The sequence below is a fragment of the Hemiscyllium ocellatum genome, chromosome 14 (assembly GCF_020745735.1).
Source record: "Hemiscyllium ocellatum isolate sHemOce1 chromosome 14, sHemOce1.pat.X.cur, whole genome shotgun sequence".
Lineage (NCBI taxonomy): Eukaryota > Metazoa > Chordata > Chondrichthyes > Orectolobiformes > Hemiscylliidae > Hemiscyllium > Hemiscyllium ocellatum.
Window position 1 is genome coordinate 22114051 of NC_083414.1, and position 27063 is coordinate 22141113.

The 27063-nt window shown below is 39.1% G+C and overlaps 1 protein-coding gene across 1 annotated transcript in view; it reads left to right on the forward strand.

The window, feature by feature from the left end:
* The window catches only part of ippk (inositol 1,3,4,5,6-pentakisphosphate 2-kinase), an 82807-nt gene that overhangs the window by 23613 nt on the left and 32131 nt on the right, over positions 1-27063 (forward strand). Inside the window, exons 2-5 of the mRNA XM_060835494.1 lie at positions 9111-9167; positions 11186-11281; positions 22923-22989; positions 26216-26337. Of these exons, the coding sequence (XP_060691477.1) occupies positions 9111-9167; positions 11186-11281; positions 22923-22989; positions 26216-26337 (342 nt within the window). The remainder of the gene's footprint in view (positions 1-9110; positions 9168-11185; positions 11282-22922; positions 22990-26215; positions 26338-27063) is intronic.

Below are 27063 nucleotides of genomic sequence, written 5' to 3' on the forward strand. Positions count from 1 at the left end.
GTTTATTTAATTTATTTCAGCCGCATGACTCATAATCTTTTGCTATAAATTCTGTGCCTTATGGTCTTGCTCCCCAACCCCCTGATGAAGTAGCAGCACTTCGAAAGTTTCTTCAAAGCTTGCTTCCAAATAAGCGTTGGGACTTTAACCTAATGTTGTGATCTTTAATTCAGTTTTAATTTAGTTGTTTCCTTGTTTGTTGTTTTTAAGATGGTTTGGATTTGCTAGAATAGGTAAATCACCAATGAGTCCATAAAGTGTTGATACAATCAATAAATGGCAGATCTGTGTGTTGACCGATTATTGTGATTTGTTATAATATTGAAGCTTTGCTGGTAAATGTTTTGAAAACACTGACCTTCTTAGGCTTGACATTTAAAAATGCAGAAAGCTTCTGTTGAAGCTGCAGATGTACCAGGCAGTCTGTGCAAGATATAAAATTTTAAGCTGAAATGGTGACAATTAGACTTGGAATAGCATATACTTTGAGTATAATTGAATGGGTGTGGGAGAGGGAATGCAATAGCAAATGATTGGACAAAGCTGTATATATTGGGACTCTGGCTATATTTAACACATAATATGATCTGATATCTTTGGGCTAGTCAAATCTGTGGAGAGGAACTCTTGAAGTTTTACCAGGAGGAATTTATGACTTTGTTCTTGGGAGTCTGACAATGCAAGGGAAATGGAGGGATCCATGTGTGGAAAATTAAGACTTGCAGTCCTTAGCATAAGCCTAATTAGCATTGCAGAAACTGACTCTGGGTGATACTTTCACCAGACAGCATGTAAATTTTGAAAGTTGGGGGCAAAGATATATCCTTGACAGATTATGAAAGAAATGAAGCAGGGAGCGATGTAATTACTGGAGGTATTTCAAACAATCATTATCTTCTGCTGTTGCACTTGAACAGGAAAAAGGTGTCACAAACATCATTCTGTATCTGCACCACACTGGAACAGGAAGTTGATGCTGATGCAATTGTGTGCTCATCGCTGGCTCCCTCCATTCTCTAGCTCAGTTGCTGCTTCCTCATCTGCTCCTTTCTTTGCTATTCTTGTTCCACACTTGCTACCCATTTGGTTCCTAACCAGACTTTTGAATAGCCAAATCCAGACTTCACAAATGATTACTTCTAGACACCAGTTTGGTATTTTAAGCAAAAAACTTAGTTATGGCATATTTAATAAATTGACAGGAAGTAATTAAACAACAAGGTAATCCAATTAATGTCTACGTTTAAACCCAAGACACTTGTTTTCAGCCCTCATTCACAAAAAATGGGAGAAATAAAAGAAAAAACACAATTGGCCAGATCACTTAAACAGTTTTAATGGTGTGGTGTTTCACAGGCGTAGATGTGGCCTCCTTGTTTGATTTTTCTGGACATGTTGATCAGGGTCAGGTTTTCAGTTCACTCAGGTCAAGGAAGTCATAATCCCAACTCTGCTTTCTGCTCTTTGGACACCTGGAAGCTTGTGTGGTAGGTTAGGAAGGGAGCTTTCAAATCTTAATTGTGTGTGTCATCGCCACCTCTGCTCCACAGGAAACATAGTTCTAACAATAAACTTCAACTCTGATAAACTTCTCCTGATAGACTGATAATCTTTTCCTGAGGCCTCAATTACCATTCAACGCCTGTTTATCTGATTGAATGTAGGGTTTCTTCCAGATATGTCAGAACGATTCCCAGGTATTGACCTAGTTAACAGCCAACTTGTGTTATCTGTTTCAACACTGTTCTTCCTGATGTCCTGTGTCTGAAGGAGTCCTATTTAATCAAGAATCAGCCAGCATTTAACCACCATGCTTGGACTCGTAATTAACAAAAGCTTGTTTGGTTGGTTGATTGTTTTCCGCTTAGAACAAGCTGTTTCCACAAGTCAATTTCCAGTTCAAAGTTCAAAACCAAAATTGATAATAGACTAAAAGGAATGAAAAATCGGTGAGGGTTCTAATAGTCTTTCATTTGCTCAGAAGGCAGTTAAGAGTCAACCACGTTGTTGTGCCAGATGAGAGTGGCAGATTTCCATCTTGAAAGGACAGTAGTGAACCAGATGAGCTTTTTCTGACAGTCAGCAATGGCTTCTAAGTAATCAGTGGACTCCTATTTCCTGAATTTCCAAATTGCATAATCTGCCATGGTGGAATTGAAGTTGGATCCCCTTACAAAAATTGACTCAGCATTATTTTGCTTTAATGTTAATAAAATGGCGGTATTTAAGATAAATACTTGAGAGTTTGTTTAATTTTATTCGCAGACGTTCAGTCCTGTGGCATGCCTGTTTTTGAGATTTTTATCCTCACCTCCACTCCTGCACTGCCCTGAAATGCCTTTTTCTGGTTCCTGCGTCTGTCATCAGTCCCACTTCACACTTCCCTTCCTATTCCCACCCTCTGTTTTTTTTCTAGAAAGTCTTTCTCCTGGCTTCTGTTCTGAATTGTCGTAAAACTCCTTGGATTACCTAGTGGCAAGAGCTGGTCAGTTCAGTAGTTTTTTTGTCTACTCTAATTAAGTTCTATCACAAGATGGAATATAATCAATTACAGTATAACTTCAATCAGTTTAAAAACTGGACAATTCTAGGTTATAGGCTAACAGGTTTATTTGGAAGTACAAGCTTTTGGAATGTTGCTCCTTTGTCAGATGGCTAGTGGGGCAGGACCATTGGCCACAGAATTTATAATAAAAAAAATCCAAGTGTAATGTAACAAATGTGATGTATTGAACAAACCTAGATTGCTGTTAAGTCTTCAACCACTTAGAATGGGGAAGAAGGTTTCGATTGATTCATATGTAAATCCCAGACCTTTCAAGACATATATTCTTGAGAAGTCTGATCTACTAAATAAATTTAATTCCATTTGGCCCACATCCCTCTAAGCCCTTCCTATTCATATACCCATCCAGGTGGCTTTTGAATTTTGTAATTGTACCAACCTCCACCACTTCCTCTGGCCACTTGTTCTATACACGCACCATTCTCTGCGTGAAAAAGTTGCCTCTTAGGTCTCTCACGTTTTTCCCCCTCTCACCTTAAACCTATGTCCTTTAGTTTTGGACTCCCTTACCTGGAGAAAAGATCAGATGTCCTCGAGGTTTCTGAGGATCTACATTTTAACCACCTGCCTAATTACATATATTTTCTCCTCAGAACCTTGTTCTCTTCTCTTTCAATCTTGTTGGAATCAGTATGTACAGCAACCTCCTGCTGGTCCCTCTCCCCTTTGAGAATATTCTGCACCCTCTGAGTCATCCTTGACTGTGGCAGCAGGGAGGTAACACACCAGTCTGGTGTCTCCCTGTCAGGTGCAGAGATGTCTGATGAGAGGCCCCATCATTTTTGGAACCTAATGTACCCCTCATTACAGTAGACACTCTTGTTTCTAGAAACCTGGCTGTCAGTGCTACACTCCCCCGAGAGTCCAGCACCACCTTCATTTTCCAAAACACCATACTTGATTTATTGTTGTTACATGTACCTGGGTACACTAAAAAGTTTCATTTGTGTGCAGTGCAGGCAGATCGTAACATTTGTGATTGGGGATCACTGCAGGAGACTCCTACACTACTTGCCTACCTCTCCTTGAAGTAACCATTCTACCTGACTGTATTGGCAGCCTTTCTATCTTCCCAAAACTGTCATCCATCATACCCTCTGGCTCCTGTAAATTCCTCATTGCCTTGAACTGCTGCTCCAGCTGATCCATGCAATCAGATAGGATTTGCAATCAAACACACTTCGTGTAAACGTAATCATGAGCAACATTGAAATTCTCCCACATCTGACGGGAAGAGCACACTAATGCTAAAGACCTCTCTGCACCTTAACAATCTACAAACTCAGGAAATAACATAGCATTCTGCTCTTAAAAACACTGCTCCTGGATAACTTATTATAATAAAACACACTAAAAAAACACCGTATCTGATTTATTGTAGATTTACATTAAAAAAATTAAGATTTATGTTTTGCCTGGTTTCCAGCTGTCAGTATCTCTGATAATGAGGTCTGTCCAAGGTCAGCTGTGAAATTTCACTGTTTAATTTTCTTGGACCCAACTCTGATGTCCAGAGATGCTTGAAACTGCACAGCCAGTGAGCTGTGAAGAATCACTGCTTTTTTTTGTCTGAACTCGAGCAGTTCTCAGAACAACCCCCACGTGCTTTACATGTCTCTATCTCTGTCTCCCTTCCCCACCCCCCGTTTTAAAGCATCATTGTTTTGATTTATGTTAAAGTTCCAAAACAAAGCAAGAGCTAATTAAACAGTAATTACTGTTCCAAGAAATCCAGAAAATCAGCTCCAGCACTGGAAAAGAAATCTTCCAAAGGAGCAGCTCTTACAGCCACTACTTTCTCTTGTCCACCATGCAGTAGCAAATTCCTCCGGTGATGACTTGAATCATAAATGCTTTTGGTCTCTAGCTGCTGCTCTCCTTCCTGGACCCTAGAAGACTAGCCTTTCAACTGAACATTCTGATTCCTCTATACTATCTTCTTAGTGTGAATCACATGGCCTTGTATCCTTGAGAGTCTGCTTTTTCATCTTGGAACTAAGTGGACAGTTTACATTGTAAATATTTACAATCTGACTTTGTTAACACGTTGGGTGGGACTTTTCAAACTCAGTCTGTATATCAGAGCTACCTTTAGCATAGTCATAAAGTGTTAATACTTTGCACCTTCTTCCCAGAGTAATAAACCTTTCCTTTAATCTTTAACCCCATTTCCTTGATCAGTTGTCAGTCAGACTTCAGTTTAGGTCGCCGCCTTCATTTTATTTGAATTGTAAAGACAATCCCAAAAACACAATCTTATCCAAATAACTAACAATATTTTTTTAAATAAAAGTAGCTTGATTACTGTTGAACTGTAAATTACGTAGAAATTATAGTACAGGACTGGGTAATCAACTCATGCTGACACTTGTGATTCACTTGAGCTTCTGCCTTACTTTAACTCTATGAACATTAACCCTCTATGTCAGCCTCTGAACAGGATTATTTAGCCTCTTAATTCATTTTGTTATTTGCCTCATCTACTGTCTGGCACTGCCTTCCACATTATCACTGTTCCCTCTTTGACATTTTGCTGATCATTTTAACCTGATTAATGGCCTCTAGCTTTGTTCTTCCCATTTTTCTCTTTCTCTACTTTAATGAAATCTTTTGTAATTTTAACTACCTTTTTTAAGAGGTCTGTCAAAAGAAGAGAAACCAGCTTGTTTGCTTATTTTTGACATCTTTGTATCTTCTCCAGACCCTCTGTCCTTTTTATAATGTGACGAACAAAGAATACAAAGTATTGAATGGTATCTTGAATCCAGCTCTCTGAAACCAGCAAAGTTTGAAAAGTAAACTTCTACTTAAAAAAAAAATGCATGGCGACTTTAAAAAGTAGATGAGTAACATAAATCATTAGCCATTTGGTGCAACAGTCTGATCACTCAGTTACCGAAAGCAGGCTGGCCCAATCTGCTTGACCAGAAGCATGGCAAGATGTAAAATTTGGCATGTTCACTGTCCTGAAATTTCTGCCTAACTAGGATTGGAAGCAAGTTTGCATGTTGCCTGTAATAAAACAGGAAAGTATGAGACATGATAGGTCATAAGGACCAAAACATGGTTGTGATTGCTGAGATATGGAGACAGAAAAGTCATGACTGGGAGTGATTATAACCTATTTATGAAAAGAAAAAGAGCATGGAAAGAAGAGTTGGTGTCGCTGTATTTGCTAGGAAAAACAAAATATATTGGTCTAATACCTGTGTTAAACCCAACTGCCTATTTACCTGGATGTACGTTTGCTTGGTGAGCTGTAAGGTTCACTTTCTGACGTTTCATCACCATACTAGGTAACATCAGTGAGCCTTCGGATGAAGCAGTCATGGCATAGCCTACTTTCTATGTGTGTTTAGCTTTCCTTGGGGGTGGTGATGTCATTTCTTGTTCTTTTTCTCAGTGGGGTGGTGAATGGGGTCCAAGTTGATGTGTTTGAGTTCTGGTTACAATGCCATGCTTCCAGGAATTCTCGTGCATGTCTCTATTTGGCTTATCTGAGGTTGGATGTGTTGTCCCAGTTGACTGGGACAACGCATCCATCCAGAATGAATTAATGACCTGTCTCTTAATGTCTAACTGGTTTAAACTAATAATTTATGCTGAAAATGCATTAAGCAGATTCAAATGCCATCTTGTATCACTGATTTCATTATTGTGCGAATAATCTAAATAAGCTCACTGAATATCTGCATTTTATCATATTTGGTTTGTTTAGATTCAGATTTTTCTTGTTGATAGAATTCAGTATGAGATGTATAGCTGTTAATGATTCTGGATGGAAAAGCACCATTGAGCCCATCAAGTCTATGCAGGCTGTCTGTACCAGTTATTCACTTGACCTCTTGTCTCAGGCTGTCCCTATAATGCTGCAAAGTTTATAATCTTTACTGCTTCTCTTCTATGTTTTGGATAAGTGTAATAAACTACTTGGGGTGCCAGTCTTTCCAATGAGATATGATTGCATGTGACTTTGCAAATCTATGCAAATGCAAATTCATTGCTGGCTAAGTGGATAAATGAATGTTATATGGTGGGTTGAGAAGTGCAAAAGCACTTTCAGTATATCTGGAATCACCTGAATACTGATCCAGTATTGGTATGGAACTAACAAGAGTATTGTATTTGCTGAGTTTCTTTTTCCCTACATGCTGGGAGGGATCATATTCAGGTCTAATCTTGTCCTGAGATGAAATATATGCAGAGGTTGTCTTGTAATAATCAGAAGGCCAGGCTGGATTTCCCCTTTATGTTTTCATTCTGAGGACATGTGTTTGAGGCCAAATGGAACACCAAGCGATTATCTGACAGACTACCGAACTCTTAGTTGCAAAGTTTTCATAAAGTCAAACAACATGAAAACAGTACAACCAGTCCATGCCGACCACAATCCCAAACTAGTGTCACCTGCCTGTACATGGTCCATATCCCTCCAAATATTTCTTATTCATGCACTTATTTAGATAACTTTTAAATGTTGTAACTGTACCCGCATCTGCCACTTCTTCTGGAAGCTTATTCCGTGCTTGAGCCACTGAGTTTGAAAAAAAAACCTGTCCCTCATGTTCTTTTTAAATCTTTCTCCTCACACCTTTAAAAAATGCATCCAGTCTTCAAATTTCCCATCCTAGGGAAAAGACATCTGCCATTTATCTTATCTATCCTGTTATGGACCAAGCCAGGCTCCCTCAAAACATTTCAAGAAAGTAGCCCAGACCCTAATTTTGTTAATTGTTTTTAAGCAGCTATAAGTGGATATTCTAGGAGTGATGTAGCTGGCCCAACTACTTGTTTTTGTTTAAAACTCATTTATTTGCAAGATTACAGGATACAGAATAACTTAACCTATCCAAAAACCCAACAGATTATCCCGACTTAATGATGCTGTTCCAACAACTTGCAACAATCTCCATAAACACCCCTTGGTAAAAAAGGAAAAAAATCAAATACTGGTCTTACAGGAAAGATATCAGAGAGAGAGAGAGGTGACAGAGTGATTCAGCATGAAACATTTCCCATGGAGCTGTTTCTTTGACTAGCAGCCTCAAAACAGCCAGACTGCTAAAAACCAAAACAAGCCAAACTCGAAGAGCTGAAGTGGGAGAACTGGCCACACTCCTTTCATTGACAAGTATTTTTTTAAAACTTGAAAGCCTTTTTCCTGGTGTAGTATCTGTCAAGTATAATCAAATTGGCCTTAAAGGCCATTCAAGCCAGACCTCTCGGCAACTCTGCCTTGTACAACACTTTTTTGGAAAAGACAACAGGACCTTGTTAAAATAGCAGCATTGTCACAATACCCCCCCCCACCCCCCACCGCATGATATTATTAACCTTTGTAAGGGTCACCTCTCAACTTCCTATGCTTCAGTGAAAAAAAAATGTTCCAGCCTATCCAGATGTTTAAGTATATTTCTACAATTCTCCAATCCAGGGAGCTGTGGTTGCTGAGTCATTAAGTATACCTTCAGAAGCTAAGAGTTCAATCAGCAACCTTACAATTTGTTTAGCTAGTAAATGCTGTCCTATTGAACAATGTCACCTGGGCATTGTGGTTCTTTAAAATATTCTTTGTTTTTCTGTTTCTTTGAAAGCAAAATTTTTAATAAAACTCATTTTGGTTTTCTTGACAGAAATGACATTGAAATGTTTTGTGATTTACAGTAATTAACGTCTGCAGTAGTTTTCACACAGCATCCTAATAATGTCTGCTATTTTAGATTTAAAAGTTCAGCTAGTTGTCTAGAAACCAAATTCTGTTTGGTAATACTACAACAATTGAAATATGGTAGTTTTTAATGACAAGTTCTTTGATAGATTGTTCAGGTTGGATCAGGCATTTGAGATGGAATTCAGATTTGAGGAAACTAGCTAAAGGATTTTGATGAAAATCTTGCCATTGATTTTAATACTGAAGGGGAGATGGTCTGCCCCCCCCCCACCAAATAAAGCACAAATTCTGTATATGATAAACACATGATTTATGATGCAAACAAAGAATTTGGCCGTCAAGTCCATACCAACCCTCTGAAGAAAATCCCAACCAGACTCACTACCAACACCTATTCCTGTAACCCTGCGTTTCTCATGGCTAGTCTAGGTCGTCTGCAAATCCCGAGACATGGGCAAATTAACATAGCATATCCACCTAACCCACACATCTTTTGGACTATCGGCTGAAAGCAGAGCAGTGGTGGAAACGTGCACAGACATGGGGCAAATGTGCAAATTTCACACAGATAGTCGATCAAGGCTGGAATTGAACCCTGGTCCTTGGTGCTGTGAGACAGCAGTGCTGACCACTGAGCCACTGTGAACTTCGTTGTTTAATCTCCTTTGAAGATGATCGCAGACATTTCTTGCGTTCGTGCCTTTATTTTCTTATGACTAGCCAAATTTAATTTTACTGAAATGGAGTTGACCAGCAAGCAATATTGGTTTTGCAGAACTACATCATTTAATATGTTTATTCATTGTATATTTAGTTGAATAAGCATGTAGAAGGACAAATATAAATAGTTATTTGAGACTTTTGTTTTGGCAGCATTGTCAAGTACTGCGTTTTCTGAAATTTCCCAATGAACGTTCACAGCCAAATCAGGTAATATAATTTCTGTTACTGCTAAAGTAGTTTGCGTGCAACTAAAAAAGCTGACTTTGCTAATGGTAGTTAACGTAAAACAATGTAATGCCAACATTTCATGGCAATGATGAAATTTAAAACTGTCATAATTCTCTCAATACTTTTCTGAAACCAAGTGAATCTAATGTGGTCTGCACCTGCATTATTAAAATTGAGAAGTTGACTTTTGTAATTGTACTCTTCCAGTCAAATGCATTGTTGAAGTCCCAGACTACAATTGAGTAGATTTCACTGTTAAAATACCTTGGAAAAAGTTTCATCTTCTTGAATGAAATGTGACTAGATTTTTCTTTTAACAGCACACTTGTTAAATTACTGTTGGAAAAAACACTTTTGTTGCTGGAAAACTAATGTTGTTTGTGGGATGACAGATCTCCCACAGTCCAAAAATGTGCAGATTAGGTGAATTGGCCATGTTAAATTTTCCATAGTGTTAGGGGTAAATGAAGGGGAATGGGTCTGGGTGGGTTGCACTTCGGTGGGTCGGTGTGGACTTGTTGGGCCGAAGGACCTGTTTCCACACTCTAATCTAAGAATCTCCCCATTATGATAAATTTCAGATCACTTGGGCATTTTAAAAAGTTTTTGATCTACCTTTAATCCCAAGTACATACTCCCAACCACTTGCTTGTTACAATTTAATGAAAAGTTGAGGGTCATCACTGCATTTTGCTTGGTTGTTTGCTATCTTTGAAACACTTGAATGTAATTACTTGTGTACTGTGCTTGACAACATTACTGCTGGAATTCTTCGTATCCTCTTGACTAGGTGCCAAATGCAAGTGTAATCAGGGTAGGGAGGTTCTGTGGCACAACTTGCCAGATCCATTGAAGTGAGAAGTGAGTTCTATTGAAACTGAGGTTTAATGCAGAATAATAAAATCTGGAGTAGTGTAGTTCGTTTTCAGTGCTTTTGTTTTAATCCTTTCCCACCATACTCTGCTTCCATTAAATTCTTGTGCATCTGTTCTCTACAGTTTTCATTTTTAATGCTGTAAATCATAGTTGATAATATTGATTTCTTTATGTTTAAAAATTTTGAAAGGTACCATATTTATTGATTATTGTAACCAATTCTCTCTTTTTTGGCGTTCTATATATGGTGTCAATTGAAGCTAGACCTTTCCCAGAGGGAGGGATGCTACCCCTGTGCCACAACAGTCCCCTTAAACCTGTCCCATTTATGACTCATTGATATCACACTTTGTGCAGAGTCCTTTGAAATGCAAACCATGTCTGATTTGGGTAAGATGAAACAGCTACTTGTCCCCAGTATTTAGTCCTTTTGTAATCTTGCAAGAAGCAAAGAGAATAGATACGATTACAGTAAGAATTTTAAGTTTACATAATGAGTACAGATTTTCAATACACAAATACAATAGGTTAACTAACAAATACAGTTAAAATTAGCATTTTTATCCATGTTCCAGATTCAAGTTGTAGGTTAATTGATTTAACCTCCTTATTGTACACTGCCATAAATCATCTGGTTCTGTCTTGAAGTGGCAAGCTACATAACAACTGCAGAGCTAGAGATTTGCTGGCTATCATCAGCTATGAAAGGAGTAAATGGTAGGAAAAATCGAATCAAGAGTGAATTGCAAAACAAATTAACAAATTGTTAAAGCAGGTTTAATTATGTGATTTTTCTTGTGCCATACTGTTGTAATGTGATGACTATATCTAGCAAAATGTTCATTGTTGATCTGTAATCATAGGTTTCTTATCTTTTAGGCATCAAAATGGAACTTGCATTTTAAATATGAGAAGTACTGAAAGAAAACTGATTAACAACTACAAAGAATATATGATTTTTTGTTTGTTATTAGAATCAAATATTAAGTAGGAGTATTATGACTATACTTAGACTGTTTCACAGTGCTGCGATAACCAGGTTGAAATATAAACTGAGTCCAAAACATGCCACTTTTGTACAACTTCATTTTGAAGTGTTAATGTATGATTTAATTTTGCAGGCATTGGAAGAAGCTCCCCGTCGACTAAAGAACATTGTTGACTTCAGTAAACATGTGATGAAGCTTTTACTGGGTGATACCTTTGTCCAGCCAGGGGTATGGAAACTTCAGTCTTTTTTTTGATGTTTGGTTTCATTCACTGATTACAATTTGGAATAATCTTACTCAGCTGACTCTAACTTCATTTTATGCAGTGTGGTGAAGTTAATATTAATTGCAGGTACTTCCACTCCTGTGCCTTATTGTGGAAGCACACACTCAAGCTGTCTGTAATGCAAGATATGTGGATATGCGCATAGTCGTTGAACATCAGTCGAAAATGAAGAGGATTAAGTTGAGCAAACTGAGAATCTATAAGCCATAGTCAAAAAGTGTGGTGCTGGAAAAACACAGCCGGTCAGCCAGCATCCGATCAACAGGATAGTTGACGTTTCAAGGATAAGCTCTTCAACCGGGAATGCTCAAAACGTTGACTGTTCTGCTCCTCTAATGCTGCCTGACTGGCTGTGCTTTTCCAGCACCACACTCTTTGACTCTGATCTTCAGCATCTGCAGTTCTCACTCTCTCCTAATCTATAAGCCATAATTCTGCTCACTTTGTGCTATGTATGCAAAATTTAAACTGTGTGCTAATATGCCAAGAAAATCAACCAGTTTCATTTCTGCTGCCTTTAGGGGTTAGAATTCAAGTGACAGGACAAAATACAGGCCAACCATAGATTGAGATGCTCGCCTGAGCTAAGCATCTTCATTAGTTTGAAGTGTCCACACCCACTTAGTGAAGTGAAGTAAATAAGATGAGATTCTTTCTAGATGGTACAATGATTATTATTGTGGATGTCCAGAGATTTTGGGGTTCAGGACCATATATCTTCAAAATGGCATGAAAAGGGGGAATTCCGGACTTGACATCTACAGGACTGGAATATGAGGATAGAGTTATATTGTAGCTCTACAAAACCTTAATTAGACTCCACTTGGAATAGTGTAAGTAGATCTGGGCATTGAACCTGAGGAAGAATATGTAGATAACCGATAGCATAGTGGTATTTATTGCTGAACTATTAATCCAGAGACCCAGATAATGTTCTGGGGTACCCAGGTTCAAATCCCCCATGACAGATGGTGGAATTTGAATTCAATTTTAAAAACCTGGAATTAAGAATCTACCGATAACCATGAAATCTTTGTCGATTGTCGGGAAAAAGAAACATCTGGTTCACTAATGTTCTTACCTGGTCTAGCCTACATGTGACTCCAGGCCCACAGCAATTTGTTTGACTCTCAATTGTCTCTGAAATGGCCAAGGAAGCCATGCAGTTGTACCAATTGCTACAAAATCTCAAAACAAAATGAAAACTGATGGATCACCTTGCATCGACCTAGGCACCAGAAAAGACGACGATAGAAACAGCCTTGTTGACCCTGCAAGTCGTCTTCACTAACATCTGGGGGCTAGTGCCAAAGTTGGGAGAGCTGTCTCATAGACTAGTCGAGCAACAGCCTGACATTGTCTGTAAGCTTTGATTCCATGAGTATGATTGTCCCAGACAGCACCTTCAGCATCCCTGGATATGTTCTGTCTCACTGAAGATCTAGATCCCAGGAGGGACTGCTCGGTGTTACAATTGGTCAAAAGAATCAATGGACAACAGAATGTGGTCTGTATAAATTGAAAAGCCATTTTGTGGTTAATAAAAGCCTACGTGTGTTTGCTTCTGACAACAGCCTAAATTCAAATTTTAAATCCTCATCACCAGCAAAGGTGGCGGCGCAGTGGTATATAGTTGGGAAGGAGTTGCCCTGGGAGTTCTCAATATTGACTCCGGATCCCATGAGGTCTCATGGCTTCAGGTTAAACATGGGCAGGGAAACCATCTGCTGATTACCACATACTGTCCTCCCTCTGCTGATGAATCGGTACTCCTCCATGTCGAATAACATTTAGAGGAAGCACTGAGGATGGTAAGACACAAAATATACTCTAGGTGAAGGATCTCAAAATCCACGAAGAGTGACTCAGCAGCAGCACTTCTGATCGCACTGTTTGACTCCTAAAGGATAGTTTCTAGATTGCATCTCCAACACATGATTAGGGCATAAGCAAAAGGAAAAAACATACTTGACCTCATCCTTGCCAGTCTGCTAGCTGCAGATGCATCTGTCCATGACAGTATTTCTAAGAGTGACAACCGTACAGACCTTGTGGAGACAAGGTCCCACCTTCACATTGAGACTAACTTCCAATGTGTTGTGTGGCACTATCACTGTGCTAAATGGGACAGACTTCAGCAGATCTAGCAACTTAAGAGTGGGCATCCATGAGGTGCTTTGGACCATCAACAGCAACAGAACTGCATTTCTGCACAATCTGTAACCTCATGGCCTGGCATATCCCCCGCTCAACCATTGCCATCAAGTTAGGGGATCAACCCTGGTTCAGTGCAGGAGGGCATACCAGGAGCAGCACCAGGCAGATCTGAAGATGAGGTGTCAACCTAGTGAAGCCACCAAAAAGGATGACTTGCACACCAAACAGCATAAGCAGCTAGGGATAGACAGAGCTGACCAATCTCTCAACCAACAGGTCAGATGTAAGCTCTGCAGTCTTGCCACGTTCATTTGTGAGCGGTGGTGGATGATTAAACAACTCTGAGAAGAAGGCTCCTCAAATATCCCCATCCTCAACGATGGAAGAGCCCAGCATATTAGTGCAAAAGATCAGGCTGAAGCTTTTGCAGTAATCTTCAGCCTGTAGTGCTGAGTGGATGATCCATCTCTATCTCCTCCAGTGGTCCCCTGCATTACAGATACCAGCCTTCAGCCAATTCGATTCACTTCATATAATATCAAGAAAAGGTTGGAGGCACTGGATACTGCAAATAATATGGGCCCTAACAACATGCCAGCTATAGTGCTGAAGACTTGTGCTCCATAACTTGCTGCTCTCTTAGCCAACACTAATATCTACCCGACAATGTGGAAAATTGTCCAAGTATGTCCTGCACATTAAAAAGCAGGACAAATCCAACCTGGCCAATTACTGCCCTATCAGCCTCCAGTCTATCATCAGTAAAGTAATCAAAGCTGTCACCAACAGTGCTGTAAAGCAGCACCTGCTCAGCAATAACCTGCTCAGTGGTGCCCAGTTTGGGTTCCACCAGGGCCACTCAGCCTCTGTTCAAACATGGACAAAATAGTTGAATTCCAGAGGTGAGGCTGCATGATGTGAGAAAATTTACCAAGTCTTTGTGTTATAACTGATAACTCAGTGTCCCAGCTAACTTGATCTATATTTTTTATGTGTTGGTGTCGGGGAGAGAGACTGTGTGCTTGTCCCTTCCAATTTCCTGGATGGGATTACAGCAATACAGATATTCCACCAGACAGAATGGAAAGGGACAGAAGTTCTGCAGAGCCGGTCAAATGTAAATCATGGGGTATGGATTTCTATCAGGAGGTTTTGAAGCCTGTGGCCTATGTGAAATTCCATCAAGATGATAGCTGCATGTTTGAGCCACCTCAACATCAACTTTGAGGCAATGGTTGGCATTGACTGCATTCTGGGCGGTGATAGACTTTGAATAGTGGCTTAGAACATAGAACAATACAGCACAGAACAGGCCCTTTGGCCCACCATGTTGTGCCGAACATTTGTCCTAGCTTAAGCACCTATTCATGTACCTATCCAATTGCCGCTTAAAGGTCACCAATGATTCTGACTCTGCCACTCCCACAGGCAGCGCATTCCATGCCCCCACCACTCTCTGGGTAAAGAACATACCCCTGACATTCACCACCCACCCACCCCCCCCAACGTACCTTCCACCCTTCACCTTAAATTTATGTCCCCTTGTAACACTCTGTTCCCCTGATCATCTTATAAACCTCTATCAAGTCACCCCTCATCCTTCACCGTTCCAATGAGAAAAGGCCTAGCGCACTCAACCTATCCTCGTACGACCTATTCACCATTCCAGGCAACATCCTGGTAAATCTCCTCTGCACCCTCTCCAAAGCTTCCACGTCTTTCCTAAAGTGAGGTGACCAGAACTGCACAAAGTACTCCAAATGTGGCTTTACTAAGGTTCTGTACAGCTGCAACATCACCTCACGACTCTTGAATTCAATCCCTCTGCTAATGAACGCTAATACGCCATAGGCCTCCTTACAAGCTCTATCCTCCTGAGCTTCTTGTAGAATCATCAGCCTCCCATCTGAGTTTGGTCACTATGGAATCCAAGTCCTCTCCTCCACCAGCCACTGACTTACTGATTTTAAAAAAAACAACCTGGGGCAATTGGGACTTTGATTTGGACTTTCTGGCTCTGAGATGGAGACACTACTGTGCAACAGGACCCGATCTGTAATCCCAGTCCTCAATTAAATAATGGCTATCTTCTGCATGTCTTTAACAACATAAACTCTCAAAAGTCTTTTTGAAGCTAATTAAAACTTGCACTTGGACATATGTACTAAGATATGGGGTATGAGTTTTAGGAAGGAAAAGTCTACAAAAAGTCATTGTGTTAATGGGTCAGGTTTCTTAAGATTTCTCATGAACTGCTCAGATGGGTTAGTTTACAAGAATCAAAATAGCATGCAGAGAAAAGGGCAGCTAGTCTCTGTCCACTGTGCAGAATACAGGTGGGAGCTTATGGTTTTATTGAAAATAAACTCATGCGGATTTAAATGAGGCTGGAAGTTTAGTCTAGTTCGGCTCAAGGGAAGGATCTCTGGTGAAATATACAGTGAAAGTCAATTTGAGGATTAGAAATGATCTGTCTGTAAAAGGGGAAAAGTAAGTGAGTGATCAAGATGAGAGTTCGACTATGTCTAGTTTCTGGAGAAGAGATTGATATCCACTTCAGAGACAGAGTAAAGTATAACCATGCAAAGGAGATTTTTAGTTCAAGTATAATAAATGGTGTTTAGTTAATGTAGCCTTGTTTGGTATAGTAAAAGTACTAAAGTTTGAAATCTTGTGCTGTGATTCTTCAAGTCAGTTTCTACAATTTTGAATACTTTTCTAAATATCTGTTTCTGTGGGGGTCATAACACTTTGGAGGGCTTGGGTCAGTGCTGTGTTTTCATGACAGCCAATAAAAGCCACACAAGGACCTTATGAAAATGAATGCTTCACTCGGGAATCTTGTTATCGACTTAAGACCTCGAAGAAGCTTTCCAGGATTAATGAACCTGGCAGACTTCATTTTTTTTTTGGTTTTAAAAAAAACAAGCGCACATCAGGGTGGCTCAGTGGTTAGCACTGCTGCCCCACAGCGCCAGGGACCCAAGTTCGATTCCAACCTGGGGCGACTGTCTGAGTGGAGTTTACACATTTCCCAGTGTTTGCATGGGTTTTCTCCATGTTCTCCAGTTTGGTCCCACAGTCCAAGGATGTACAAGTTAGCTGCATTAGCTATACTAAATTGCCCGTCATGTCCAAGGTTTGGGGGGAGATGAGTCTGGGTGGGCTGATCTTCAGAGAATTGATGTGGACTGAATGGGCTGAGTGGCCTATTTCCATGCTACAGGCATTCTATGATCAGATTAAGAAATGGAAATCTTACATCTGTAACTTGCCCAAAGTCTGATTGTCTGCAGCATTTTCCCTGACTTGTAATAGACTTTATATCAGGTGCACATGGGTTCTAGCAGTCTGTTATGTCTGTTGCACTACTCCTGTGCTTCTACTGTAGAAAATCATAATGCACAGAAAAATGCTTCCTGTTTTAAAATTTTCAAAATTTTGTTTCTGTAGTTGGATTTGCCAGATGTTTTGTTATGGATGGAAAGTTGCACTTAGATTAGTTTCTTACAGTCTACTGTTTGTCATTATTAACACTGTTTGCTTGTATTATTTAAGAGCTGAAAATGTATTGCTGGAAAAGCGCAGCAGGTCAGGCAGCAACCAAGGAGCAGGAAATTCGACGTTTCGGGCATAAGCCCTTCATCAGAAATGAGGAATCAGGAATGATGAACGTTGAATTTCCTGTTCCTTGGATGCTGCCTGATCTGCGCTTTTCCAGCAACACATTTTCAGCTCTGATACTCCAGCATCTGCAGACCTCAGTTTCTCTTGTATTATTTAAGAAGCATTTTCTGTTGTCAAATATAGGTTAGGACTAAACAAGTGGAAGTAAACTCTGATCAAAGCTGACTACGTATTTTCTCAGGTTGATATTTGGAAATATTGTATGAATTTGATATTTGATTTAGTATCGAAACTTATTTCGCATATTTGGTAATCTTAACACTTAGCCGCGAAATTCCACCTGCTCCAGATGTGTGTAATAACATCTCTCTAAGCATATTTATTAGGAACAAATGTGACCTACCTATTGTTGGTTAAACTGATATGGTACCCTGTTTATGCCTGCAGTTCATTCAAGATCTTATTCAACAGTATAAAGAACTGATGAAAATAAATATTACATTCAGGAGAGTTCCTCTTCCGGGAAAGCTTAACATGAGAATTAGTATTAGGAGTGGGCCATTTGGCCTGTTGCCTACTCCATTGTATGTCCACAGCATGATGCATAAGATAATGTGACTGAGGAGCAAAGTCGGCCATTTGATCCATTTGAGTCTACTCTGCCACTCAGTGGCCTGGATAATCTGATAATCCTCAACACCACTTTCCTGCCCTTTTCTCATAACCAATATAGTTTTAGCATGACTTCCCTAAACTCCCAGGCTGACCTTCTACTGGTCAACTGGTCTCTCTCTTTGGGTTCCATCCTCACCTGTTATTTACTACTTCCACCACCCCCTCACCCCATCTTCAACAGGTATACCAAGCTACAATCAGTTCTGAAGGTCACTGCACCCAAAAGGTTAACTCTGCTTTCTCTCTACAGATGCTGCCAGACCTACTGAGCTTAACCAGCAATTTCTGTTTTTGTCCTGATTTCCAGCATCCAAGTTCTTTGTTTTTTTTCCTTATTGCTAAACTGTGTTTCCATTGAAATGAGTAACATAAACTTCATTCCCTTTGAATTCAATTTGCCATTCACATTCCCATTGAACTCCTATGTTATCCTTTTATTGTGGATACATAAAGACCCCCAAAATCCATCCATGCTGCAGCTTTCTGCAGTCTTCCTCCTTTTAAATAACAATCAGCTTCTCTATTTTCAATAGTGCATAATGTCCCATTTTCCCACATTGTATTCCATGTGCCATGTTTTTGCCCCACTCACTTTCTGTCCATATTCTTTTGTAGACTCCTTGTGTCATCCTCACCACTTGTCCTATCGCCTAATTGTCATATGTAAACTTGGTGATAGTACATTTGCTTCCAACATTCAAATCACTGGTGTATATTGTAAATAACTGTGCCACAGTACTGATTCCTGTCCCATTCCACAGTCTGCCATCCTGAGGATGCCACCCTCATCCCAACCATGTCTTGTATCAGTTAGGAGAAAGTGAGCGCTGCAGATTCTGGAGATCAAAGTCTAGGGTGTGGTGATGGTAAAGTGCAGCAGACCAGGCAGCATTTGAGGAGTAGAAGAATCAACGTTTCGGGTATAAGCCCTTCATCGGGAAAAAGCCAATTCTCTACATTGATCCTCAACACTTGGCTCTTAAGTGGCCTTGTGTGCAGTACCCTATTAAATGCCTTTTGAAAATCTAAATATAGTTCTTTTACTATTTACCTTTTGGCCAACCAGCTTGCTGTCAGACATGATTTCCCCTTCTTGAAGCCGTGCTTACTCTGCTTTATATTATGTATGTCTAAATGGATGAATTGAGTTTTGGGAACATAGTGAGCATAAACTGACTCTCTAAATACTTTGCTATTTCACCCTTTTTTAATAGACTAACATTTTCCCAATGACAGCTGTTAAGCTAACTGGCCTATTGTTACTGTTTTTGTCTCATAGCCCTTTTGAATAAGGATGTTAGACAGGAAGTTCCTGGGTTATGAACGCCTTACTTATGAATGTCTTGTCCTTACAAACCGACCTCTGGCTTCTCAGTTTTGAAAATTATTTTAAAAGTCTGAATTATATACAAGGTTTTGCCCTAACAAACGGGCGGACTAATTAGCTGATATCTGCTCTGACTTGCATAAGCATTCTGCTTTTGAACAGCGGAAAAAAAGGAACTCCTTCTTAACCTTGGAACTTCCTGTATTTGCAATTTTCCAATCCTCTGAGAGTTTTCCAGAATCTAACGAATCTTGGAAGATTACTACCAATGCATCCACCATCTCTGCAGCTTTAATATCTAAGGATGCAATCAATCATGGGACGATCGGGACTTTATCCCCATTAGTTTCTTTTATTTCTGTTTCAACATTCAAAGCTTATGGCCTTTTAGTTTTTTGATAGTTATTTGTTGGCTTTTAAAATGTTCCCATCGTCTGGTTTATCATTTATCTATGCCATGTTAGATGACTTTTCTTTCAACTTGGTACTGTCCTTAACTTCCTTCATTAACCATAGATGGTGTTTTCCTGAATTAGAGTTTTTCTTTCTTGCTGAAATGTATGTTTGCTGTGAGTCATGACCTGTTTTCTTAAATATCTGTCGTTGTTCTTCATTTTTGTTGCTAAACTCCTTTCCCAGTCCACTCCAGTGAGCTTTGATATCATTCCTTTGTGATTAGTCTTAAGTTTAGCGCAGTTGTTTCTTACCCAAATTTCTTCTGTCATGTGTGCTAAGTTCGCCCTTTTTTTTTGTCACTGTTTCCTAGCTCATCTTTTAAACTCATCACTTATTAAACCTCCCTCATGATACATTACAGATCCAAAACTGATTTTCACAATCTGCAAGAAGATTCAAGTCATCAAAGTAATGCATTAACCTTTTTACATGTCCTCATTATCTCCTGATTTATTCTCCTACTCTACATTACAGCTACAGTTAGGGGGTCTATACATCCCATCAGTGTCTTCCTCCCTGTTATTTCTTGCCTCATTATGGATTCTACATTTTTTTTATCTAAGACCTAGCAATTGCATTTGCTGCATCTTATACTATGAACGCTAGTTACTAACAGCATCCTTTCTTGCCGACATGCCCTTTTGAAAAGTAACATGCTCCTGAATATTTAATTCCCTTTGTTTTTTTTTGTAACCATACATGTAACCTCTATTTGTGCCAGTAATTCATTTGTGCTTCAACTACTACACGTGCTGAAATGAAGATCCATTAATTTTGCCTTTTTACCATTTTCCCCCCCCCGAATCTGAAATGCTGCTGTTTTTCTATGTCTATCCCTTTTTTTTATATACTCTGGTTATTCATATATATGCAGCTTTCTTACAATGTTGTTGTATCATTTTGCTTTGTAAGTCTGCATTTGTTTCCTTTCCTGCCCCCAATCACCACATACCACGCACTCATGTTTATTTTAAAGTCCTCTTGCAGTGAAGGCCAACATACCATTTGTTTTCCAACTTGCTTGGTGGCCCTGCATACTAGTTTTTAGTGAGTTGATGAACAAGGACATAGATGTTCCTTTTAAATATCAACATTTGTTAACCCCCACCCATCATTTGGTGAAAGAATAGACTCTTCAAGCAGGAAATTCAATAAAAACTCAGTACTGCCTGCCATTTTCTTGCCCTTTCTTTGAGCTTATCCAAATTTCTTGAAGCGTTCTTGCATCCACTTCACTCTCATTCCAGCCTAGTTCTGTGACATCAGCAAAATTTGAAAATATTGTGTGGGCCCCATATCCGAATCTTTAATTTAGATTGTGAATTTTTTTATTAGACAATAGCTAAAATGTAATGAGCTAAAGTACATTCAAACTTTTTGTAAATTTTGACTTTTTCCTACTGGTACTTGACTGAAATGTTATTAATGAGCCCTTTCTAATGATTTTCTACTAAGTCTAAAATAGCCCAATCCCTAGTTAGTTTCAGTGTACTGCCTCAGAAGCCCATCTCGTCTACTACAAGCCCAAATCATCCCCCACAGCTTTGATGCTAATTAGATTTACCCAATCTGTATATTAGTTGAAGATGGCCAGTATTAGCCTTATTGCCCTTACTACATGTGTGTCTGTCTGATTTCCTGATTTATACCAGGCACAACTTGTAGGCCACCAAACTATAACAATAAACAATTCCCACCAACATTTGCTGCATCTTGCTGTTTCCTAGCTCCTACCCAAACTAATTCTGTATCTTTGTCTTAATGCACTGATCTTATTCCTTGAGAGTGCTGTGCCATCTACCTTTCCTCTGCACATGTCCTTCGGAAATGAGACATATTCAGTTGTGTTCTCTGTACTCATCACCCTGTAGCCATGCCTTTATTACAGCAATGAAATCATGCTCCTTCTTTTCCATTTATACCTTTAAATCACCTGTTTCGTCATGAATGCTGCGTGCAGTAATGTGGGATGCCCATAACTTTGTCTTTTTAATTTATTCTGCATTTTGGTCTTATTAAACACTGGTCTTTCTTTAATTTTCCTGCTCATTTTGCATATACTTTTCTAGTTTCTTTTACTAGTTTACCTTTGCTACCCCACAAACTGTATGAGCCAATATGCTTGTGAGGATGTTTGTCCCAGTCCTGCTCAGGCACAGCCCTTTCTTCTTGTATAGGTCATACCTGCCTCAGAACTCAAGAGCAGTAATCTCAGGATTACCCAAATGTTACATCTTCATGAACATAAGAAGAGGAAGTCTAAACAATTGAACAAATTGGCCAGAAGTCGAATATCCTCCATGACTAATTTGTTCAATTGTTCTGGTTTCCTATTGCTATGTTCATGAGCATGTAACATTTGGGTAATCCTGAGATTACTGCTCTTGAGTTCCTGTTTTTTAATTCCTAACTTGCTGAAATCTGTTTTCAGGATCTTATCCCTCTGCCTTCCCATGTTATTGGTACTGATGTAGACCAAGATCACTGGCTTTTCAATCTCCCAGAAGGAAGTTGTTCAGCTGTTGTTTAAAATTCCTGATCCTGGCACCAAGATGATACATGACTCAAGTGTAATTGCATTGAAGAGTGCAGAAATTCATGTCTGTACTTCTGTTTATGAAATCACCTATCACTGTTGCCCTTGCACATTTCTTTCACCCCCGCTAAGCATCTGAGTTACTGTGTTCTATGGACTTGGCTGATGGTGCACTCCTCTGAGAAACCTTTGTCCTTACTAGTATCCAAAATGGAAAACTGGTTAGCAATCTAGATCAACTCTGAGGACTTCTGCACTATTTGCGTTTTCTTTTGGATGGCCTTTTGGTCACCTGTTTTCTTTCTGCATTTATGCTCCTAACCTGAAGTGTGACAGTCTCCCTCGAGTTCTCTGCTGTGTTGATTCACCACAGTGACTCCTGCTGTTGCTTGGATCCTGAAACTCCGAACTCAAAAGTTTTGCAGCTGGTGACGCATCCTGTAGTTTTTTTTTGTTATGGACATATGGTGCATCCACTGCTTCCTACACATCACAAGAGGCACATTGCCTTGGCTGAATTGCCCTGGCCTGCCTTATGTTGAAAATATATTTATTATATATAATTTAACTTAGCAGTTAATCATTGTTCAGCATCTTCTCCTGTAATAAATGTTAGAGGATGGAAAATGTAGAAGTTCATGTAGAAGCCTCGCTGAACTGCCTCATTTGACATGCCCGTCTTCCCTCTAGTTAGCTGCACTATTATTCTTAGTTACATCAAGTGGTGACCAGATGTAAAAATGTGCTAGCTTGAAATGAAGTGTCTTTAAGAAACCTAGAAATAACTTTGACTGCTTCTTTTTAGGAGGTTATACAGCTACCACTGGACTTTGTAAGACAATTGGCAATGAAGATCCAACCAGAACGGCCAGGTATGATGGAAAAGTGATTAAAAATTCTCTTTTGTGCCTTATCCATAATGGAGTTGAATATCTATTCTTTCAGTATTATAAGCTTGTTGAGGCTGGATTAAAAGGAATGGAAGTCTTCAAGTCTGAATGTTGCCCAGTTTTTGCTGAAAATAAGCACAGACAGGTAGCTTTAGTATCTGAGGAGTTGCAAATATTGGTCAAAACTGTACAATCTCAGCAAACATCCCCATTTCTGACCTTCTGATGGAGGGAAGTTCATAGATGAATCGGCTGAAGATGGATGGGTGTAGGATACTATCCTGAGAACCTCTACCATAATACCCTGGAACTGAGAATGTGTTAGGAATATTCAACAATATCAGAATCCTCGGGTTACCATTGAAGAGAAGCCAGATTTGGTGAGTCATATAAATATAGTGGTCACAGGAGGAGGCAAGGAATTCTTGCTGCTTCCACCACTGGAATAAAGTGTACAACATACACAGAAGCAACTCCATGTGGCTAACTCCATAATATCTTCCACTACCTAAAAGAACTAGGACAACAAATGCTCAGAAATCTAATCACCAGGAAGTTCAGTTCAAGCCATCATGACTCAATTTCTAGATGCACTACAGAAATTCACCGAGGCTCTGCAGACATCAATTTCCAAGCCCATGACCACTACATTGTAGAAGTTTAAGAGCAGTAGTTACACAGGTATGCCACCGCGTACCTGTTTCCTTCCAATCCACACTCCATTCTGACTTGGAAATATATTACCATTCCTTCATTGTTGCAAGATTGAAACCTTGGAACATTCTCTCTGTGTTATGTGGCATATCTAGACCAAATGGACTTCAGTGTTTCAAAACCGGAGGCTCATAACCACCATCATTTTAAGCTAAATTAGAAGTGAGCAATAAATTATAGCCTTGGGCCAGTGATGTTCATGTCACAAAAATAAAAACAGAAGTTGAGAGTGAAGCTTTCTAGAGAATCACTGACCTGTTGATTTTTGAAGTGCTTGCTATTGCTGGGAGTATTTGATTAATTAAAGACATGTCAAGTTATCACATCTTACATGATTTTCTTTTACCTTTATTTTGGGTATTTGGGTATGATTTACACAACTTTGTACACTTAAAATTTAAAACCTTCGAATATAATTTTTGTCCTTGTGTACGGCGGAACCTGTAGTACAATCCCATCATAGTGATCACTTCTCGTATTTGTCAGTTTCACTCGTACAGCCTCACAGGACAATCCCTCAGAAATATCCTCTCTAGGTGCTATAATATTTTCCCTAATCAAAACTGCCGTTCCCCCTCCTTGCCTCCCCTGCTATCCTTCCTTTTAACATTTGTACCCAGTATAGTGATCTGCCAGTCCTTTCCTCAGTCATGCTTCCCAGTCCCATGTATCCATTCATGCCCGGAGTTCATTTGCATTGCCTGTCAGGCCTCTCACATTGAAAAAGAATGCAGTTTAATTCATCAGTCTTCCCTCGTTCCCTGCCATGCCCATGTCTATCTAACTTCCTCTCTTTAACTTCTGTACTAATCTCAACTATCTCTTTTTGTCTCACTGCTATTTAGAATCCATCACCTGTTAGTCTTAACCCTCCCAGGTAGATCTTGCAAATCTCTGCACTTGGATATTAGTTCCCCTCTATTTAAGGTGCAACCTTTTCTTCTTATACAGATTACTTGTACCCCAGAAGAGTTTCCAATGGTCAAAAATGGAAACCCTGCCCTCAGCACAGCTCCTCAGTCATTTATTCATCTCCCTATCCTCCTATACCAACTCTCACTAGTACTTGACACCAGAAGTAATCCAGAGATTACTATCCTTGAGGTCCTGCTTTTTAACCTCTTGCCTAACTCTGCAACTATCATACCTGCCCATGCTACTGCTGGACCTAATTCTCAGATACATCTTACAGCAGTTCCAAATGTTTTTTCCCCATTTGTTGATGTGAACATAAATCAGTTTTCCATGCAAACATCACTGCAACATTGATTAATGTAATGGAATGCTGAGGTGGATGAAGCATGTATACCAGTGTGTCTTATTGTATTCCAAATGTTTAAGTATCTGAACGTTACTTTGTGTGGTTGCAGGTTAAAATTAGCTGCAGTAGATGGGAGGAAAGCTGTACAGGAGAACTGACTTGTAGTTTCAAGTCCTTCAATACCTTGGATGTGAATTAATAGAATAAACTTAAATATCTGTTGTAGGAACAATACCTGAACTTAATTATAAGATGATTGAGCACTTAGAGAAACTTAGTGCTTAGAGAGAACCAATATGACTTTATAAAGGGTAGGTCATGTCTCATGAATTTAACTTGATTCTTTGAAAAGTAGCTGAAGTATTGTATGGGGAATATGTATGGATGTTCTTTACATAAACTTTGCATTGAATACATAGATTCCATGAACTGGAAAAGTTGAGTAGAGAGATGGTTAGTTAAGATTAAGTGGTTTTAATGGTCAAGCTTAGAGTTTTCATTTTGTTGGTAATTACATAACTGCTGCCAGACTCCACAACTAACTAATTGAGATGATATTGTTTTAATAGTATTTGTTTTTATGCCATCTGACCTCTTGTCGATGACTATTTCATGCCAACAAAAGTCTGTTGTGTTGCTCTATTACAGTAGTTGAGTTTCCAGTGATGGTTCTGTAAAATAGGCCCTGGTATACCATTTCAATCTGTTCCTTTTCAAGTTCATGCTCTTCAGCTAGATGAAGAAGCTATCAACTTTTCTACTGCCTGAGTTGCATGGTGAGAAATATGAAGAATCATTTTGCTTTGGAATTAGCTGTTTTGCGATCAGCTTTAAAAATAAAATCTAGAATGGTCTCTGGATCATATACCCCTGACTTTCTGTGGGCTGTAAAATTGAATTAAAAATTGATATTTCACCCATCAAGCAGGAGAAATTATGGACTTTGAGAGGTACAAGACTTGATTTCACAAAAATTAAATTAACTTGAGTGAGTCGAATACAAATGAAAGATATTGCAAGTTCAAAGAATAGATCTTGAATAGAAATAGCACACGAGTTTAAATACAGTCATGCTGTTGTCAAGCAACTGAAGTAAGCTTGCAACTGTAAAATATTTTGAAGGAATATATTGATATCAGTTTTAAATTTTACAGCATTTGTCTTGTTACAAATTTAAAATTATAACTTAATTCTACTTAGGAAGCAGAAGTATATCTGAATTTTATTTTACAGGATCACGTTGCAATAAAGTAATGGATGCCTTCAGTGGGTATGCTTTATGCCTCCCAGATCTCACCAAATTTCAAACCTGTCATCGAATTGAAAAACGACCACCCCTCTGTATAGAAATCAAGGTAATTGGATGAACACTGAACAATTTTCGCTTTCTTATACTTTGATAATATTGGCCACAATATTATCTAATCATTTGTCATGGTCTTGAGATTAGTAATTTTCTCCATCCTTGGGAAGAACACCCCATTTGGAAGCATTTTACCCCATTTTACTTGAATCAGTCATATGATTTGTTTTGTTTAAGTAGAGTATAATCCTAATCATTTTATTTGTGAACTGTTCAGGGTATTTAACATAAATTAATGACCATTGTTCTCGAACAGTAACTATTTTAATTTGAGTATATAGGTAAAGACATTTTTTAAAAAAAACTTAGCTACTTTTAAATTCTTGTGTGTTGTTCAATCCCACAACAATTAGTTGAATCTTGATTAGCCTTTTATGGACCGGCATTCCCAGCTACTCAGCTGAGTTAAACTTATCAAATGATTGCAAATGTGTACTTTGTGATTTGTTGTGCGATTTTAAGCTAGAGAAATTTACATTTCACTCTTGAAAATAGAATGCAACTGAAGCACCGTGATGTCTAGAGCATACAAGAAGTTAGGATCCTGTTACTTTGAGGTTAACAGTTAAGGATTAAAATGATGGGTTTTAGTGGTTTCAAGAAAACCTGAAACAAATTGCAATTCAGAGGTTTAGCCTGATTTGCTTAATAGAATAAAAATAGAAGAAATGGAACTTTGAAAACAGCAGGTGGCGTACTTAGCTGGAGATGTGAGGTC